At 35.6% G+C, this 20,957-nt stretch overlaps 1 protein-coding gene across 6 annotated transcripts in view; it reads right to left on the bottom strand.

The window, feature by feature from the left end:
• Window positions 1-20,957, bottom strand: part of Mical (Molecule interacting with CasL) — a 282,128-nt gene that overhangs the window by 35,582 nt on the left and 225,589 nt on the right. For all 6 annotated transcript variants that reach the window (XM_083126409.1, XM_083126408.1, XM_083126413.1 and 3 more), the window contains 4 exons: window positions 18,936-19,160; window positions 14,807-14,966; window positions 13,546-13,721; window positions 11,450-11,682 (listed from right to left, as the gene is read on the bottom strand). In XM_083126409.1, the coding sequence (XP_082982535.1) occupies window positions 11,450-11,682; window positions 13,546-13,721; window positions 14,807-14,966; window positions 18,936-19,160 (794 nt within the window). The remainder of the gene's footprint in view (window positions 1-11,449; window positions 11,683-13,545; window positions 13,722-14,806; window positions 14,967-18,935; window positions 19,161-20,957) is intronic.

Here is a 20,957-nt window from a genome sequence, read left to right as displayed (position 1 = left end):
TTAATAATGCTCTGGCAGATTGACAGGGACCCCGATATTGGTAATTTTTAAATGTACAAAATGCCAATACTACCACCAATTATGTATTAAAACTCTATACCAAGAATGGGTGCTCTACAAATGACAAGATTCCTTTCTTTTATTGTGATAATTGCTTTAGAGCAAAAATCTGAAAGATTGGCACAATAAAATGATACATTTTAGCAATTATTCAAGGTAAGATGGCCATGCAACTCTATCAGCATTAAAAATAAAAATTATATCAACTCTTACTGCTTTGTGTCAGTACTGAAACAGGTCAGAATATTCACGTTTTGCCACAATTTTTGCTCAGAATTATTTTTTGAAAAAAAAATGGTGAATTTTGCATAACTTGCACAGGCTACCCAGACACTGGAGAAATACTGAACAGTACTGGTGACTCACTCACACACACACACACACCATCACCTCACTCTCTCTCTCTCACACACACATACACACTCCACCTCTCTCTTTCATACACAACTCACAGGTTCTTTTAACCTCTACAAAACTCAAGTTGATGATATGTAAACTTTGTGTGATTCATAACTGAATAAAGGGTATTGTAAACTTAAAAATAATACAAATGATAATGTATTTACTCATATTTTGCAATTCCTTTCTATCTCTCCAGGTTAGTGAATTCATGAAAAAGAAAGACCCTTGGCTTCACAACATTTCACTATGCTAACCATTGTCTCATAAGTCTCTCACAATAAGTTTCTTACCACATAAAAATAGCATCCTAGTTTATTGTGTGTAGAAAATGAGTTATTACAATGTAGTAGTGTTGTTGAAAAATAAATAAATAACGGTTGATATATACATATCAGGGTAAAATATTAAAAAAATAAAATGATACGTACCATGGGACACTGAATGCCATTTGCCTTGTGCTTTCGAAACCAATATCAATAAGCATATCTGTCTCCTTTTAATGGTTTTAAAGCAAGTTAAAAAACATCACAGTTTCTTGATCTGTTGAAATTATTTCAACATAAATTATGCACTATGGTAAACGTAGTGTCACTGTATTAAATTATATGAAAATCTCCCATAAAATATGCATATATATCATAAAAACTCCCTAACTTCATACACTAAAAGAGAGAATAAAAAACATTCACACAAAACACACACACACATTCACGCGGAAAAGCACTTTTCAATTCACGACTCCTTTTTGCACAGAAAAATGCTGGAAAGTGAAGGACAGTTCGCCAAGTGACTGCAAAATTGGTTAATTTTCGAAGATAGGTCCCAAAGCAACAGCTTCCTCTTCAGTGACGATGTTCGTTTATGAGTCCTCTTGCCAGTACCACGTGAAATTTGCTCTGAGGAACGGCAGCACATTTTATTGCCAACATATCTGTGGGAATGATTGAAAATTGTCAAGGATTCTGATTTTTTTTTTAAAAGTTTCAATGTAAGTCTTACAAGTTTTTTTTTCCACCACTTCCACTTGTGCACGTGATTTTTCATACAGTGCTCGTTCTTATCACCACACTGAACATGTATTTCACATCAACTTCCTTCTAGTATTCAACTGCTACAGATATCATGCAGTTCGGCAGAAATTCCTATGGAAAATGTTGCTGCCACTTCCCAGTTGTGATCGTCCACATTATATGAAGATGTACATAAACTTTCACCAATTTGCATTCGTGCTGTTTTTAACACTTTGCCACCATTTCCTCATTTAGTGTGATGTTTGTTATACTATAAATTAAATGTTAACAAGTTTCTGTGCAAGAAATGTGCAGTTTTAACTCTGGAACAGTGTATTTGTGATTCACACAATTACAGTGCATAGTGCATAACCCCAAAACTCCATGCAAAATTCTAGTGTTTTTTAGAATGTATGTAGACTTCAATTATTATTTTGAAAAAAGTACAGCCATAATTATCTAAACATTAATCTCAAATGTATTGATTTATTCTTTGAGATTATTTTATATACCCAAGAACATGATGATTTCTTGAGAAAGATTTGGAAACTGCCAAATTGAAACTCATAATGTAATATTTCTATAGCTTTATATTAATTATCCTTCAGCTAAATAAAATAAATGTTATTTCAATTTCAAAGTCATAGCTAAAGAGCCACACTAGTAACTTGATGTACCTCAAGAAAACAAGGAAATAAAGGAACATAATGAACATTTTACACTATTGGTGCAGTATCAATGTATTGCAATGGAAATGTTTCCATTCAGTGAACATTTGCTTCCTGCATTTGGCACAAAATCTACAAGTTCAAATTTTCACTAATATACATAGTTCAATATGTTTGTACATCACTGCCTTTAAAATAAGCAGAAAGGTGGGGCATGATTATTTGGATACCTAAGGATGAAGATATGGTAAAATCTGAGAAGCTGGCATGAACAGCAAACAAAAGAGCATTTATGAATATACTAGAAAATTTTGTAATACTATTTTAATAAACAATGGGAACTGTAGTTAACAGTTATTGTGCATTATAATTAAAGAACATAGCATCAAAAGTAAGATGTTTTATGAATAAAAAAAGTGAAATGTTTGAAAGAAAGCAATGAACTTGTTTTCTGGAAGGAGAAGTGCAAAATTCATTGAAATGTTAGAGAACAGCACTAGAAGTAGTAATGGATAGTGAAAGCAAGATGCATGTAATAAGTAATTGCTTGAATGTAATGAAATATACACATATGATGAACTCTATTTGCTTTATTTTCTTTCTAGGTGAAAGCAAAATTTCAATCTTGTTCCCTTTGTAAGAACTAGTAATTGCTGGATGAATTGTATTGCATGTAATTCATTTGCCTCACATTTGGAGAACAAGAGCAAAAATTTCTACTTCCATTCCTAACAATAAATGAAAACTAATCCATAATCAATTCCAGTCATACTAAAAAAAAAATTACACTGACTCAGTTGACAAGTGAAGTCAAGAACTAGTATTTCCAGACCACGATACTGTTCTGTTGGCTTTTCAAACACACATTTCCAATATTTTTTTTCATATGAACCTGATTTAGGACAAAAGGAAAGAAGAATAAACATATGTATGTTTGTGATGATAAACTCAACTGACAAACTTAAAACAGCATGTTACAAAGATATAATTATTCAATTTTTGATAAACATACAAATAGTGTTCTCTCAATAATTTGGGATAAAAATTTAAACATGCTGCTAGATGCTTATAAATGGATTGCATAAATCTACAAGCATTATGAGACATTTATAAATGTTTGATTCAATCCACAAGATATGTATGTGTTTGTCAGCTGAGTTTTCATAAGTATGTAGCCTTTGTAACAGAAGAATCCAAGACATCCTATAATTCTCCGACAGGGAGGAGATAGGGGATCCATATTTACCAATTCACATTTGGTATCTGGCAAAAGGCTCACATGGAAAGGATAAAATATCGTGCAAACAATTCACAAAGACTGCACATTGCTTAAGAAAAGTAACATCACATGAAATACTTACAATCTTGCCTATCCCATGATAATGGAGTTTATGTACGTGTTTCAAATTGTAAATGCATGCTTACCATGGCTTCCATCCTCACGCTATAATCATCTTGCAGTTCAAAACAACCATATTATTTCTGTACGTATACAATGGCTACAAGTTTCGCAGTGGAAAATGTAATTTTCTATTTCAATTCAACTTTGATTCTCCTTCAAAATGCATGAGATATAAACTTATGTCAAAAAACAAGCATTTCATACAACATAATTCAGTCCTTAAACATCTTGACCAGGATTTGAACGTGGGACCTCTGACTTCATAGCATGCTATGCTGACAACTCTGGCATGGAAGGCAGCATCTAGCATTATGCTGTGTTGTGTTCCAGGAACTATGCACAATGCAACATTTTGTTGATGCATCTAAAGATCCATGTTGCATTTGGTGCATGCTGTAAATCACGCTTAGGCAAGGCAGGGAAAAAAAACAACAACCTTTGTTGCTGTTCTTGGGAGGGATTTTGAGGTATAAATTTTCCAACACTGATCGACTGGCTTTTGTGTGATTGGCAGCATACTTTGGGAAAAATAGAATTTTTCATTTTTTTTTAACTGCTAGAAAACAGAGCAGGAATACAAAACACTACACCACGTTAAAACTTCAAGGATAGGAGTTCAGGACTAAACATAATGAAGCACAAAAAATTGTTTGCAGTTTCAATCCTTGACAAGATTTGTCAGAAATCTGTGAAACATAACAGTTTTAATGAGTTATTGTGGCCTGTGACTGTATATTCTTTTGCTAGTTTTGAACAGATAAAAGCTCTACCCAATATATGGTGTGAGAAGATATTTTAAGTACAACAGAATCTTGGCAAACATTTCTTGTCACACGAGAAATAAAATTCAACTTTCCCTGTGATACACTGTCTCATGACTAGGGAATTTAATAATGTAATAACACCAAATAATGTTAGTTGTTGCAAAAAAATGTTTATGTATGTGTAGTGTCATGTTCTGAATGCATTTCTCATGCATACAGAATTGCAAATTTCAACACATTTTGTGTTCATAAAGTGAAAAATACCACAAAAATCCATCATTTTTGTGGTTTTGGCTTAAAAAATTAATGTACCATATTTACCCAAGTACACCATGAACTTTTTCCAAAAAGAAACTATAGTGCATATAATATGCATGGAATAATTCCGACAGCTAAACAAAACCATGTGTAAATGGATTGATTCCCATCATATTTTACCTATCAGAAGGTGATTGGTTCCTGGCAGGACACTGAGTGCTCACCTACTGTCACATGGGAACCACGATATCAGTTCTTATCGCGCAAGAAATGTTTTGCATTAAAGAGCAAAATGGAGTGGTTGTGAGGAAGATTGAATGTACACCTACCATCGCAAGGGAACTTTAACATTGATATTTGTCATGCAAAATAGTTTGTGTTACCGAGCAAAGTGGAATGATTTTGGTGGTGATCATTAGAACGATTTTGCCAGTGATCAAGTAGTTAGCTAATGTCACACTGGAGTCATAACATCATTGCACGAGAAATAATAGAAAGTAACCTCATCAAAAATAGTTTCCAACATATGACATTCATGAAGAGACATAGGCTATGTGACCTATACATTAAATTACTTGTTTGAAAGCACAATGAAGGTATAATTTTAGGCATAATTGGCAGAAAAGTTCGCTAAAATAAAAATGCAAATTTTGAAAAAAATAACATTAAAATATTGATATCTCTACTCATGATGTATTTAGTTTCCACGTTTCACCACTTGAAAGACTGGTCCACATATATCATTTCTGGAATATTGCTTTAGTGGAATTGCATCTTTACATTGTAGGAACTTATATCATCAATAATTTTCACTAAAAAAATGTACTACCCCCATGTCATTTCACGTGCCTTACTACATAAATTCATTTGTGAGACAATCAGGTGTTTCTTCCTGTTACTTAGTGGATTTTAATAAATAGATTTTGAGAGTATGAAACATGAACATGGCTAAAATCTCCCCCTCCTTTTTTCCTCTTCTCTCCAATCAATTTAATGGAAACCAAGACATACACCTCAACATGAACCTGCTATATTTTCATATAAAGCAAAATAGTTCCCAAAGCCTTTCAAAAATAAAAAGCATCTAATCTATGATAGAAATTTTTGCACTTCAATAATTTTAACTTGGCTAGAATCTACATACAATGAAATCAAGATAGAAATCTGAAGTTCATTTTAACTTGGCTAGAATCTACCTACAACAAATAAAGATAGATCCTTCTGTGGATGCTCTGGGCTTGGATACTTTACAAGCCATACAAATAATTTGGGAGGGGATGAATATTGAGTGACAGCATCTCTCTATCTCTCTGTGTCAACTACTGACATCAGCAAACATTACAGCTAGAGAAAAAAAAGCCGATCCCCATGGTGGAGTGGTTAGCACAGCATGTTTGGTTCAAGTTGGTGTTTTAAGTCCACTTTATGCACAGATGGGCTAATTGGGACTGGGCCTACAGTTTAAAGTGGAATCCAAACCACTAGCCTCCACCGGAACCCTTGATTACAAGGCAATGATGCTACCACTGCGCCGTCAGGGAGGTCAGGCACAGCATGCTATGACACCAGGGGTTCCAGGTTTGAATCACGGTCTGGGCATGGGTGTTCTTTGTGAGTGCCCCTTCATCGATTTCATCATATCATCACTCATACTCATCTTCGCGATTAGCAAAAAGTGACAGAAAAGCAAAGTAAAATAAACCAAATCAATCAATCACGCAAATAAAGATCTGGCTGAATGGAAAATGTGACATGTAAAACAAGTCCTGTGATTTTGTTGCATATAAAAACTATATATTCTACAAGGTGAGTTCAACAGGCCATAATGCAATTCTTTTTAAGGGTCCTCTGCATGATGGCCTGCACTATATTTCCACATGCTTGTCTTCTCCAAAGCTCCGATTGTGTTTCTGTATAAACTACAAGCTAAGCATAATGTAGGGGGGTGAGTCAGATGAAAGTGAGCCAGTCTTCCCCTACATCAAATGGTTTCGTCCAATGATTGCAATCTGTATGAATGATGCAATAACCTGTAAGGTCACATTCTGCACTGCAAGGTACAGTGCAACCTGCATCACTACATGTTAAACAAAGGTATGGATGCCCTGTGGTCCATTGTCTCAGGGAGTAATCTTGTTGTTGGATAATGCTAGACCACATATAGCTAATATGCTGTAAACTCCGGAGCACTTCTTTACAGTCTGGATTTTGTACCATGTGTAGAGGTATGCATATTTCATTTTTGATGGAAACAAAAGTGAAATAACACACTGTAATGTTGATTTCTCATGTTTCTGTAAGGTGCGAGGTGCATTTTGTTACCATGTATTACTGCAAAATGCAAAATAAGCTCTCAAACACGAAATTTAGAGTTTATTTACCAACACAATTTTTCATTAAGTCTGAATTATTCTGTGAGTTATGCAAATCACGGAAAATTGAAGGGAAAACTTAATTATGTGCAATAACTGTAGTTTTTAAATCAAATTTAGGATTTTATTCACCATTTTAACAACGAAATGCCATTTTATATACCACTTTTGATCCCAAAATGTGTCTTGTTTTTGTACTGATATCTTGATATTTTATTCACCATAAATATGTGGCTCTAGCCATGTGACTTTAATGTGTTTGGTGAACTAAAGAGGAAGATGAAAGGTTGCAGATTTGTTTCAGATGCAGACATACAGGAGACAGCACACAGAAATTCTAACCAAGCTACCAAAGGACTTCTACGGGCATGGAATCACTACTAGGCTTGTTACACAGGTGGGAGAAGTGTCTTAATGCTCGAAATGTGTACTTCTGACATATAAATGTTTTCCATCTAAATACCGTCTTGGCTCATTTTCTTTTTACTCACTCTCATAATGTAGCTTATGATGGGTATAAACCTTAATGAGCTTTACTATAGCTAAATCTGTGCTATGGCTAAATGCCACATCAGTTTGAATTTGTCTGCAACGTTTAGTTCACTTTATGCACAGATAGGTAAATCTGGGCTGGGTCTAAAGTTGATAGTGGTATACAAACCACTGTGCCTTTACTAGAAATCCGATCAAGTACCTCTCGTTTGTAAGGTGACAGCAATGATCACCATTCTTTCACATATTCACCTGATGTCAATGATGAACTATTTTTTCATTTTGTTTATTTAGTGTGTACAAAAACATTAGATTGCCATATTTTGATCATGACATGTCCAATAAAGTATTCTAAATAGAAAATACTTCTGAAAATTGTAAATACATATATACATAACATATACATCACTTTGATTCAAAGAAAAAATATATTTACAGACATATGAATACAATGCCAAGTATTCACCATTACTTTTACTATTTAGATCTCTGTGTGTGATCCATTAGCTACTTCAGTTTCAATTAAGATTAAATAAAATGCAAAAAGTCAGTTTATTTCTTGATGCAATTGTCCCCCTCCCCCACAATGCTGATTAAATGGCAAAAGGGCAAAGATTCTGTTGGATTCTTGCGATCTTATCAAGTTTTTCACTGTTAGGAAAAGCTTCCCAAACTTCTTGTTTAATCATGTGTATTCCAGATTCTTATTTCATCATCAATATTCTTGTCTATATTGTTGCTTGGCACTTATAATAGGGATGGAACACACTAATCGCCACATCAAAATTAGCCGTAAAGGTTTCCTATTAAAATTTGAATAAAAACACATATTCCTAAGAAACCAAAGTTTCATCAGTAGGAGATGTTTAGGGGAGGAGGCAAGTTTACTGCAGCATTGTTATCTATTTTAATTAATAGATCATTTATTATTATTCATTAAATTAATATAAATTTTTTTATTGTAGTTGGTAGAATTATACAAATCCAATTTCTGTTAATAGTGTGTAATTAAGTGCATAATTTTTTATTGTTTTTATGAATATAAAACTGACATTGGTGTATTCAATATCAGTATGTTGTTGGTATTGATAAAACTTTCACATAGGTTCAGCCTAAATTGTAATCAACTTTCTAGTTTCTGTATTGAAAATGTGATCAAGAAAATTGATTTACTTTGTGGCAGATTATTTTAAAAAAAATAATTTTAGAGACTTTTGTTTCTTCGTAATTGAAAATAGCCTCCAGGGTCAATCCATATGTAGTGCTACAACATGGTTGCTTGACCATTTTTAAAAAAGTTTATTTTTTGTGTGGTGTGTGTCTCATATGTTGACAGTTCAGAACCACTGTTATTTTATTTTTACTATCACTGATTTGAAGACGGCGGGCATTCTTTTATCATGGCACGTGTCATTTTCTCAATTTGTAAGCATCAGCGGCAACTTTTTTATCTCAGCTCTGGTAAGTCCTATGACGAGACGAGACAAAATCTGCGATGTTAAGCACATTATAGGCTACAATTATAAAAATATTATTCCTTCCTTCATAATACAAATAATTTATATTGTGTAAACTAGCATTTATGAGGATTTCACTTGTAGAAAATATTTAGATCTTCATGGCCAGACAGACCAGTTGATCGAACTGGTTTTGTTGTGATGGGCTATACTTACTAAGAGCATTCCCTGACATTCGCTATGAGCTATGAGACTCGGCGGCAAGCTGTCCGGCATCAGCGCTTGTCTTTACCGGTGAACAGGTCAGCGACAAGTTGCTACAGTCGGCTATTAAAATTACAGTTTTCATATTGTGTACTAATCTTGACTACAGAAGGTGTTGAAAATGATGTCCCTCTGCTGCAACACATTCCTGGCATCTCTGAAGGAAATTCGCATTTACACGTGCAAGTTCGTCGACTGTAATTCTCCCGATTTTTCGTACAATACTCTCTTTTAACTCACGTATGGTGTGCAGATTGTCTTTGTATACTTTATTTCCCCATTTTTCTTTCAACTTTTATTCAGAACTGACCCTGTTACTCTAAACTTTTTTACGAGGTTTAATATAAGCAACTGTAGCGGACCCATTCACCGGGAAAGACAAGCACTGATGCCGGGCCGCTTACTGCCGAGTCTTGTAGCGAATGTCAGGGAATGCTCTGTAGTACGTCTATCAGTCGACATAATTTTGTTTTTGTCACTCTTGCAATTTCTGAATGGATGGGTGGATGGACAGACAGGGATACTTTTTTCTTCAGCTTAGGTTGATTAGAACCCTAACATGCTTGAAAACAGTTGCAATGAAAACCTCACATGACCAAATTACAAAAGTTTAACTTCAATGTCTCCAAGTCATTCAGTGGTTTAACTTCATATTATTATTTTTTTTTGTACAAAAACAACTACACAAGCTGTACAGACTTGAACATAATGCCGTAACAGATTGGTTCAAAAGCATCATTTACATTACAAAGAATTACACAATTTATCTACACATATATCTACACAAAGATTGTGTTTCTATTGATGAGTTACAATCATGCAAGCTATTTTGTATTTATGTGAATTACGTGCTCGCCCAACAACAAATGTAAATTAATCACCAGCTTATCAATAATTTAACTTTACTATAGATAATATACACTAACATAAGTTTCCTTAATATTTATATGCCAGAAAATTCTAGCTATTAAGTCCCTGTAGGCACACAGCTTATTCATGATTCTGATCAATTACTCATGGTAAAATGAGTGCTTATGCTTTAAATTGTAAAGCCTTGTGTAAGGATAAGGTAGCAAAATTAAGTGTACACGTCACCTTGTAACTGGTTGGGTGATCTCTCACCTCAATTGAGGCATGTGGGAGTGAGGTCAGCAGTTGGTAGGTAGGCTCTGGCCCTGGCCCTGGCCCTTATGGATGTAAACATACAATTCATATGCCCTGTTTTCTAAAGTAAATGTCTAAATACATCTGTTCCAAAGCAAAATTCACTGCAGACACCTGGAGTCATTCATGTTATTCAATGAACATTTCAAAATTTACATCAGATTTTACATCAGGCCTATACATTTTATATGGGCACTTCATTTGCATTGGCAAAAATTTAATATTGGTCGTTCCCTACTTCATATTTGTTATGTTGCTTGAGAAGTTCTAATTTTAACAATGATGAAACCTCCAAATAATAAGCATTCCTTTCAGAATAATACATAATATACCACCAACGCTTCTGTTTATGTTTTGTGCTCAAAACTGAAAATTGTAGAGTTGACCTGATACCAATGCTGTTACTTTTTAGTAGATAACCGATATTCTACCAATCCGATATAAAATTAGAAATGGTCCTTGAAGAACCTGAAAGGTTCATTGACCTCCTTAATAAATGTGTATTTCGAGGTGGCTGCAGTGGAAGAGAAGTTGCATATTCAGACATTACTTTTTTAGAAAGTAGGGCATGGAGATTATCCATAAAAAGTATAACAAAATGGCAAAATTTTGCACTAAATTATCAGATATTTATCGATATATCAGATCAGTAAAATAATCTATAATTTTACTGATATGCCTATATCGGCCAATACCGATAAGAGTACCAATTATTCGGTCCCATCCCTACTTTTTAGTGATTCCCTCTGATATTGATACTGATATTTGAAAATTGCTATAACTGAAAGAAGTTATAATTTTAATATGTAAGTTTTCCCACTGGAGCTATACCAAAGCATTCTGTCAGAGTTCTGCCTTAAAACATTCATAAATTCACATGCGATAAACAAACCATTTCTCCCCACAGTGTTGTTGCCAAAATCATGAAAATTCTGCATTTTGTATAATTTCCAGGATATCTATACCAGTAAAGGTTCATCCCTAGAAAATTACCCCATAAATATTCCTGCACATAGCCTACCCATACATTGAAAATGTGCCCAACTTTATGATGATCAAATCCTGTAAATAATACAACACATGGACATGCTATATAAACATCTACTCGAGAGAAGAGAACAATAAAGTGAACTTACCTAAAATCACTGGACATTGAATCACTGGATCCCATTTCGGCAGTTGATGCTCCAAAATTACGATCAGTCCATTCATCTTCATCTATTTCACTGGGTGCTTGCTCCTCTGGTACGGTCTCGGCCAGATTTTCAAACTCAATTCTTTCCGGGGTTGTTCCACGGTCATCAATATCCAGGGAAGGAAGTTCAAGGATTTCAACATCACGTGGACTTATCTTGTCAGCCAGCTTCAGCTGCAAAGTAAGATATTGTGTTTTCACCAGTAAGATGTCTGAATGGATGGAAGAACTCTTATGTATAAATAAATAAATAAAAAAAAATCTTAAATCAAATACAATTCTATGAGATACATAATTAGTAAATATGTGTAATTGAAGCAGAACCTCAAACTTACATTCTTTGTACAATTAACTGGTTATTTTTTCTTGGTTGTTACAAGTCTTTGGACACAGGCCCATAAAAAAATGTATGACGTTCCCCTGTATTAGCTCACAGGCTCATAAAAAATGTATGACATTCCCTGTATTAGCTCACAGGCTCATAAAAAATGTATGACATTCCCTGTATTAGCTCACAGGCCCATAAAAAGGTATGACATTCCCTGTATTAGCTCACAGGCCCATAAAAAATGTATGGCGTTCCATTGTATTAGCTCACAGGCCCATAAAAAAGTATGACGTTCCCCTGTATTAGCTCACAGGCCCATAAAAAATGTATGACATTCCCCTGTATTAGCTCACAGGCCCATAAAAAATGTATGACGTTCCCCTGTATTAGCTCTGCTTAGATGAATGGTTCTGGGTTCAATTATCAGTCAAAGTTCCAAAGTTTTGTAGCAGTCTCAAGTCTGAAATGCTAGAAAATTGCAGTGATGGGACTTGATATGATGACCACATGTCAATAAATAATCCATATATTTTCAAAAAAATATTATTTGCATTGTTCAGTGTTATATCATTCTCAGAATGTGAGATACTTAGTGTTATATGGAATTAGCCATCTTTCTTGGTTTCGGGCCACTTAGTCACTCATCACTTGGCCCCGTGGCGGAGTGGTTAGCACTTCGTGCTACAATGCCAGGGGTCCCAGGTTCGAATCCTGGCCAGGGCATGGATGTTTGCGAGTGTCTATTCATCAATTTAATCATATCATCACTCATCCCTATCTTCGCAAATTAGCCAAAAGTGGCACAAAAAGCAAGGTAAAATAAAGCAAATGAAACCAAACCATTCACTCATCACTTGAAGGATGCATTCATGTTGTCTGCTTCACTTCAGAAACACAAAAGAAAGCTGTGGCATGTTAGCAGGGCAAATGCCATAACATGTAGTGGTCATTGACCCTATCTACAGGGTGTATCAAATTTTGGCATCACTGGTGGCTGGTTCACTGACATGGTTTTTACTGACACCCCCTTTACTATCTATCACCTGTTGTGTTGGTGGGGAGGCAAAAGAGTTATCCCTCTTACCGTACAGCAATAAAATTATGTACATGGTGTACAACTTCACTTTTTGATTGATATGATGATGTTTTTTTTTATGTAGCTCTTCAAGGCTGCAGTGGCCTAGTCAGTAGGGCATCTGACTGCCTCGTGGGAGACCCAGTTTAGATTCCCAGGCTGGGTGATCTAAGGTCGGAATTTTTCCAGCCATGTACCTGCATAAAGCAGCTCTGGGGCTCACCCAGCCTCAAATGAATGGGTACCTGGGGGGTAATGGTGGCTCGAGAATTGTACTGATCACATCACCTCCAAAATGGCAGAGATTGAAAATGTGGGGACATCTAATTAATATTCCTTCATGTCATGGTTCTATATGCATGGGGAAATTTACCATTTTCTTCTGCTACTTTTGGCTGATCACAATGATGAGGATGAGTGATATATGTGGGATGAAATTGATGAAGGGATACTCACAATGAACACCCATGCCCATGCTGAGATTTGAACCTGGGACCCCCAGCATGCTGTGCCAACATGGAAGTCTGCATGTTCAACTTGGTGAACTGAATAATCTCTTAATCTCTTTTAAGATAAATTTCTACTACAACGTACAACTACATCTTTGTTCATATATTAAGACAGTAAGAATTACCTGATCTGGTGTTTTTGCATCAATCATTTCAGTAGGTATATTCTCTTTCTCCAGGGCTAACCTCAACTCCTCACTCTTTCTTCTGACTTTCCATTTCTGAAGATTCTGGAGTCCAAAGTGTGGCATGCAGAAAAACCTGCTGCCATACTTCCCATCACGATCATATGCATAGTTACCTGAAATGACATTATGAGACAAAGTAACATATATGAAAAAATATGCACGAATACAAGGTACAGAATTTAAACATTAAGAGCCATTATTTTGAAATTCGAACAAGGTGAGATAGTTGTATTTTTTGATTGGTTTCATTTTTTATATGTTGAAGTAGGTCATGAGAAATGAATATTGTGCAATTTTTAGAGTTTGAAAAAATTCCCCCTTCCCTGTAGAAAATGTCAAATTTCAAGGATAGACCGTCCATTTTTCACGAAGAGTGAAACATGGGTAAGTTTGGAGTGCTGTATCTTTGGAAAGTAGCAGTATAACCCTCCTTGCTTGTAAACATTCACTTGTTTTGGTGGGGCACTGTTGCTTTCCATTGTTAGGTGCCAACAAAGAAGTGCCAAAATGCAGATTGTGCCTGTTTTCGGCCCTTAATATCTTCGTTAAGCAACAGTACCTGAAAGATTTGTTCACTGGGCATTGAACAAGCTATTTGGACAAGCTAACTGACATGGCACCTTACTTGGATATTGATGCTGTTAGCAGATATAACCCCTTGAATAGTAAAACATTGCGAAATAAGCAACTTTAGAATTAGATTTATCTCAAAACAGCATAAGGCAAGAAATAAAAAAAAACTTTGGTGCCAAGTCCCATTTTCGAGAAAATTTTCTTTAAAATGATGAGAAATGCCAATGTAAATTATCACACTTTCATTATCACATAATAATAATAATAATAATAATAAAATAATAATACATGATAAAATTACTTCATTCACATAGCCTCATTTTCCACTATTATTACTGTCTTAAATTCAGACTATGGACAATATATGTAACATGCATGCGCGAGGAAAGAAAAGTTTACAGGATCGTTCATAGAAAATATGACATTAAGACACCTACAGAAAGGCCAAGAGGAAGGTTAAAGGGCAACATTGAGATATGCTTTGGAAAATTGGAAATGATGGCCAAGACTGGATCGATTTTTTCCCAGCATGGGGACTGATGGAAGGCCTGTATTGCTGAGGCAATCAACATTGAGTTTAGGAAGATTTATTAACAGAACATCGATTCTCTTCTGTTCAACTCACCCAGTCTTAATGTTGTTCCACAGTACTCGCACCTGAAGCACCCTCGGTGAAAGAACTTCCCTTCTGCACTCAGTCTTTCCATTAGGTACACTCGCTTCCCACAAAAGTGGCAGACCTCAGACCCACCCTGAGCGGGAATATTGATAGCCGTCTGAGAATTCTGGAAGGAAAAAAATCGCAAACTAAATATAATAAAGCAAATAAACACTTAAAAAAGAAAAGTTGTTTATGTTGTGCTGATGCATGGTTAAAAAAAAATAATTATCAATGCCAATGAAAGATTTTCAAGGTTGTTTTCTTTCTTCTTCAATACAATCCAGGTAATTCTTTGCCACAAAATGTATATAGAATAAAATCTAATCATGAATGCACAATAGGGTGGGCCGAAAAAATGAAAGTTGCAATTTTGCAATGTAATAGGTGGCACAATGTGCCTATGGGCACGTGTATTCTCCCTGTAAAATCTTAGAAAAATCGATTAATATCTTTTGGCCCTCTACCGCATCTTGTATAATTCGACATATTGCAAGAATTCTCACACGCTGATTTACTACAATGTAAATATTTATTTGTAACTACTACCATAAATTTGTTATCCATGGAATATCAAACTCAAAAGTGTAGTTTTTAAATTTATTTATTTACAGGCATTCTTCACTGAGACAACAAAAGATATTACAAGAAGTTGAAGCGAAGAACAGCCCCCTCCATTAAAATTGCTTTCGAGCTAAACACGGCAGCAGGCAAAGACTTGTCCAAATCAGGTAGACAGACAATATGTAAAACAGGATATTCAGTCGTAATTTGTTTCAAGGCCAGTGCGAGTGTAAAATAGTGTTTGAATAGTTACCTACATGATATTAGGCAAATAAAAATGAGTGCTCAAAAGCTTGTTACTACAAGAAGTTCAGTTAGTTGTCCTATTTTTAGGCCTCCTAGTGACCTTAATTATTTAGTTTTGCCAACTGTAAAAGACGTTTTAGTGTTTTACCCTTTCATCAGACATGAGTTAAAAGATCAAAATAAGCCTTCGAATAAAGAACCGACTTTTCATGAAATATCAAATATAGCTGCACAAAAACTTGATGACATCTGGAAGAAAGCAACAATTCCCATTGTGTCACGTTCTCGTGTCTACAGCTTTTAGATAAGTACCATAAGGAGTACTTAAAACTTCTAAGGTTTCCCAAAACGAAGCGTAACGAAAGTTATGATTTAAAACTAATCGCATTTAAAAATAATTGTGAAGCTAATTTATTTGATATTGCTGCTTGCAAATGCCCTCTCTTTTCCAATTGTTCTTGTGAAAAGCTTCGAAAAGTTCCTGTAAAGAAACAAAGTTTCTTAACAGACCAGAGATTGACAAGAAAAATGGCAATAGGAGCATTAGATGTTGCCGAGAGTAATAGAATGGAAAAACTAGAAGAACGAAAAATGAAGGAAAAGGCAAGGCACGAAAAACATTCTAAAGTTAGCTTTGATTCGGACTTTCAAAGTTGTGTACAAAAAATTCCAACAGCTAACAGATCTTCCGATGCACCAGTAAATTTAAAGCAGAATCGTTCTCCAGAAATTCTGCAACCCTCGATTTCGAAGGAAAATCAACAGTATAGTCGGAACAAACTAGAACTTCCCACTCTTGCAAGAATTTGTGATCAGTTTCTTGTTTCAGACCGATCTGCGGCAGCCATTGCTTCGGTGGTTTTGCAAGATGTTGGTATTGTGACAGAAGATATTTCAAATGTAATTGACAAGAATAAAGTCCGCACAGCTCGTCAAAAAAACCGGGAGTCCATTAAAAAAATAATTTCCACCAAGTATGTTAAAAGTATTTACTTCGACGGAAGAAAAGACAAAAACCCTTTACCAGGAAAAAATTGGAAATAGCTACCATCGCAGAACAATTACCGAAGAACATATTTCTTTGATTCAAGAGCCGAATTCAGTTTACCTAGGACACGTCACACCAGCTTCCAGCACTGGAAAGTCTATTGCAAAAAGCATATACGATTCTTTTATTGCAAAGAAACTGCCTTTGGAACAACTCGGTGCTGTAGGTTGCGACTACACCGTGATCAACACTGGACACAAGAATGGAGCGATTCGCTATTTGGAACTGCAAATCAAATTACCTTTGCAGTGGTTTATCTGCCAACTGCATGCAAATGAGCTGCCTTTGCGACACTTGTTCCAGTATCTTGATGGAAATACTACAGAACCTAGCGAATACTCTAGACCAATTGGAAAATCACTTGAAAATTGTGAGCAACTACCGGTTGTGAACTTTAGTACTATCAAAGGAAATTCTTTAGAAGTGGATCCAGAAGATCTTAGTAGCGATCAACAATATTTATTTGAGGTGTATCAAGCAGTCTCATCTGGCTATTGCCCATCAAATTTGGCGAATCGTCAACATGGAAAGCTTTCTCGTGCGAGGTGGCTTACAAAGGCAAATCGTGTATTTAAAAATCCTTGCTGAATTCATGGTAAAAGTATACATCCCAATGTGGTTTGATATAAAGACCCATTCATCTTGCAAAAATGGGGCTCAGCATGTATTCAGAACAATACAACTGTCGGGCTACTTAAATGAGGACCTAAAAAAAGTCAATAACCCTGTAATTCAACGGAATGTATATTTTCTTCACCCAGAAAACTTCCTCCTTAACATGCTGTCGATGATCGTAGTTTTGTGAGAGAATTAGCCTTAAGACGAATTCTGAAGGCAATTTGTACTCCCAGATTTGAATTTCAATGCCACATATTATATCGAACTGATTAACTGGGCTGATGTCGAAGTCACATTTTCGCCAATTTTCTATAACGTAACTGAAGAATATCTCCAACCATTTATAGAGCATTCTGACGAACCAACATTAGAGTTTCCTCGCTTTCCCTGCCATACACAAGCGGTTGAGAGGTGTGTTAAGCTTACTACAGAGGCTTCAATTGCAGTCATCGGCCCGGAAACCAGGGATGGATTTGTTGGTGCAAGGATTCAGTCAAGAAAAAAATTTCCTTCATTTGAACACAAAAGTGAATTTAAAGTTGTCTGACATCTTATTCCATAACTTTGCAAGTGGATTATAATTAGTTTTATGGTTTCACTGCATTATAATATGATATTGCATATTTCATTTATTAATTATACTATCAAAAACGATAACTTTCTTTTATTTGCAAATCTTAAAAATGGTAATTTTTTTTTTTAACTACTAACTACTAAATTCAAAAACTTTTTTGCATAATTATTACTTGTCATTAGCCACATCTTTTGGCACCTATTACGTTGTGGACTTTGTAAAATAAAAATTTCACATCTATAAGAATGGCCCACCCTAATGCACAACCATGAAAGAAACAAGATTTCAAATGACGACGAGGAAACACACTGGGAGACATTAACAATTTCAAGTATAGATACATTATTATATTTGTATTTGTTTATGTGCTTGTTTATAGTTTGATATACAGTGCAACCCCAATTTATTTTCCTGCATTATGCATTCAATCTTGATGGTCCCAACATAGCAAAACGTTATAAAATTTTCCTCAATTTTACATTTTTCCACATTTTAAGTCTTTTGGAGCTTGGTCCCCTGAAAAACATAAAATTGAGGTTCCACTGTATACATTATCCCCAGGGCAGTGTCAAAACTGTAATATCAGAATCACCCGATATCAATGATATTGGGAAGTATGAATTTGAATTTAACCCTTGATACTGATCTATAGCTCAATTTTCATTATATTTGGTAACAAAAGTAAATTTTATGGATGAGTGACACATAGTAATAATTTGATTACTTCATTAACAAATTTATGAAGCACACAAGTTTCAATGGGATACTTACATATTAACATTTATTTACAGATACACTGAGTCAGTAAAATTTTTTGTGATTTTACCGATAAGCTGATACGTCAATATACCTGTGTTTGCCAGTACTCAAAAGAGTACCGATTAGTATCTCCTATCCCTAATATAAAATAATATAAAAATATGAATAAGTTGACATCATGAACATTATGCATTGCCAACACACACTTATTTATTACTATTCGTTGTTTACACTTGTGAACAGAAGATACAGAATGCATTCACCTAATTTTGCTAGACATCACTTACTGATTTTGGTATATTTGGTTTAGTAGTTTCCTTTGGTTCAAGTTTGGAAGAGAACTGCTCAGCCATGGCGGACACTTTGTTGCTCCCCCGCTGGCCCATCTCCAGAGAACTCCCTTCCTTCACCTTCTTCTCCAAGCGTTTCAATGTCATATCCAGTTCCGCATACTTGGCTGCAGCTTCCTCGTCGAATCCCTTCCCCAGTAACTTCTTCTCCATTGCCAGGAACTGAATGAAAAATGAGAGCACTTTAAGAACAAACAGCAACAACATTATTTTTGAAGTAAGTCCTGAAGTGACGAATGATGAATAATTTCTCTTGGGCTACTATACTATGCAACCCGCAAGGACAAGGACTGAACCCACAGGACTCAAAACACCTGGAGTTTACTGGATTGCTTGCAACTGCGGTAAATCATACATTGGGCAAACAGGCAGGACAATTGAACAATGCTGCAGAGAACATCAGAGTTACATCAAGAATATCCATCCGGAGAAGTCAGGACTAGTCGAACATTCAATCAATGGGGACAATAGAATAGATTTCAGCAACACTGAAATTATCGCTAAATCATCAAACTACTGGGACAGATTTATCAAAGAAGCAATAGCCATCCATGAGGAAAAGGAGAATCTGAATCACGACACAGGGCTCGAACTGGATCTGGCCTGGCTAGCGACAGTCAGCCGGCAGCAGGGACGCAGCAGACATGGCTCCTGAAGAGTATTTGAAACGGTATGCATATCTGTTCAAAGTGGTATCAACTCAGCCATAATTTCAGATTGGCCCATTACTAGTACAGGGTTACTAAAAATAACTCCATGGTTTTGTAATTTTATTGTGGAAAACTTATGAAACACATCATCATAATATGGGTGTACGTCTGTGTCTGATATCAACAATTTTTTTTTTCTCATAGTTCCGCACACCGCTAGTTCCACACTTCGTCGCTAGGAGAACGTAATGCAAAATGGCAGCATCTGGAGGAGAGCCATCTTTTTTCTGCACTGACAATTTTTCCAGACAGTTATTTGTGGCAGCTGAAGCTCTTGACTTGCCTCATTTGTTGATTTCTGTGGGCTTCACTGGAAAACTTAGCGAACCTGGTCCACAGTCTCTTTCGACACTAATTGTCGGCCACTGGATTTCACTTTGCACAGACAACTTGTAGCAACAAATTGTTAATACCACTTATGAATGCTTTCTTCCATTGATGACTCTTTCTGAAATGTTGCCTGTCACTGCAGTCTTTCGCCGATTTGCAGGACACTGAATGCCCTCTCCTCTCCAGATGCTGCCATATTACATTTCACGCTCCTGGTGGCAAAGTGTGGAACCAGCAGCATGCAGAACTATGCAAAAAATAACTTTTTGATACCAGGCACAGATGTACATACATATTATGATGACATGTTCCATAAGTTCCCCACAATAAAATCAAGAAACCAGGTAGTTCTTTTTTGAATAATCCTGTATTTCTATAAAGACTACGATTGAGCCGATACCACTTTGAACCGATACCCATACAAATGCCAATACTCTTATTGATAGTCACCGATACTGATACTTGAAATATTAATATTGGGGGAGTATTCCACTTTAATTATAAGCATCCTTTAACAGAGTTTTACTTCAAAATATTAAAGAATTACACCAGAATATTAGAATATCTGTTATGTAATCACAAATTACAGTTTTTCATACAATATTGGTGCAAAATAAATGGAAACTTCAAATTTTGCATACAGGTTGCAGTCCAATTTTTCGGACCCTCGTAAAAATCAAAATGCCATGAAAGTATCGGCGAGTATCATTAAATTAAATCCAACCCAATACTTTCTGATAGCGACACCACTAGCATCGGCCGACACATTGACAATTTATTTATTAAATGTATCACATTTGCATGGTGCAAAGCACAGGGGAGCACTTTACTTTATCACTGCAATGGTCAACTTCTGTAAAACTTAACATAGTGCAAAGCAATATTTTCCATTAAAGGAGAATGAACACTGAACTGGAGA

The sequence above is a fragment of the Lepisma saccharinum genome, chromosome 8, assembly GCF_977018435.1.
Source record: "Lepisma saccharinum chromosome 8, izLepSacc3.1, whole genome shotgun sequence".
In the NCBI taxonomy this organism is placed as follows: Eukaryota; Metazoa; Arthropoda; class Insecta; order Zygentoma; family Lepismatidae; genus Lepisma; species Lepisma saccharinum.
Note: the sequence above shows the minus strand (reverse complement) of the source record. Positions and strands in the feature narration are given on the sequence as shown.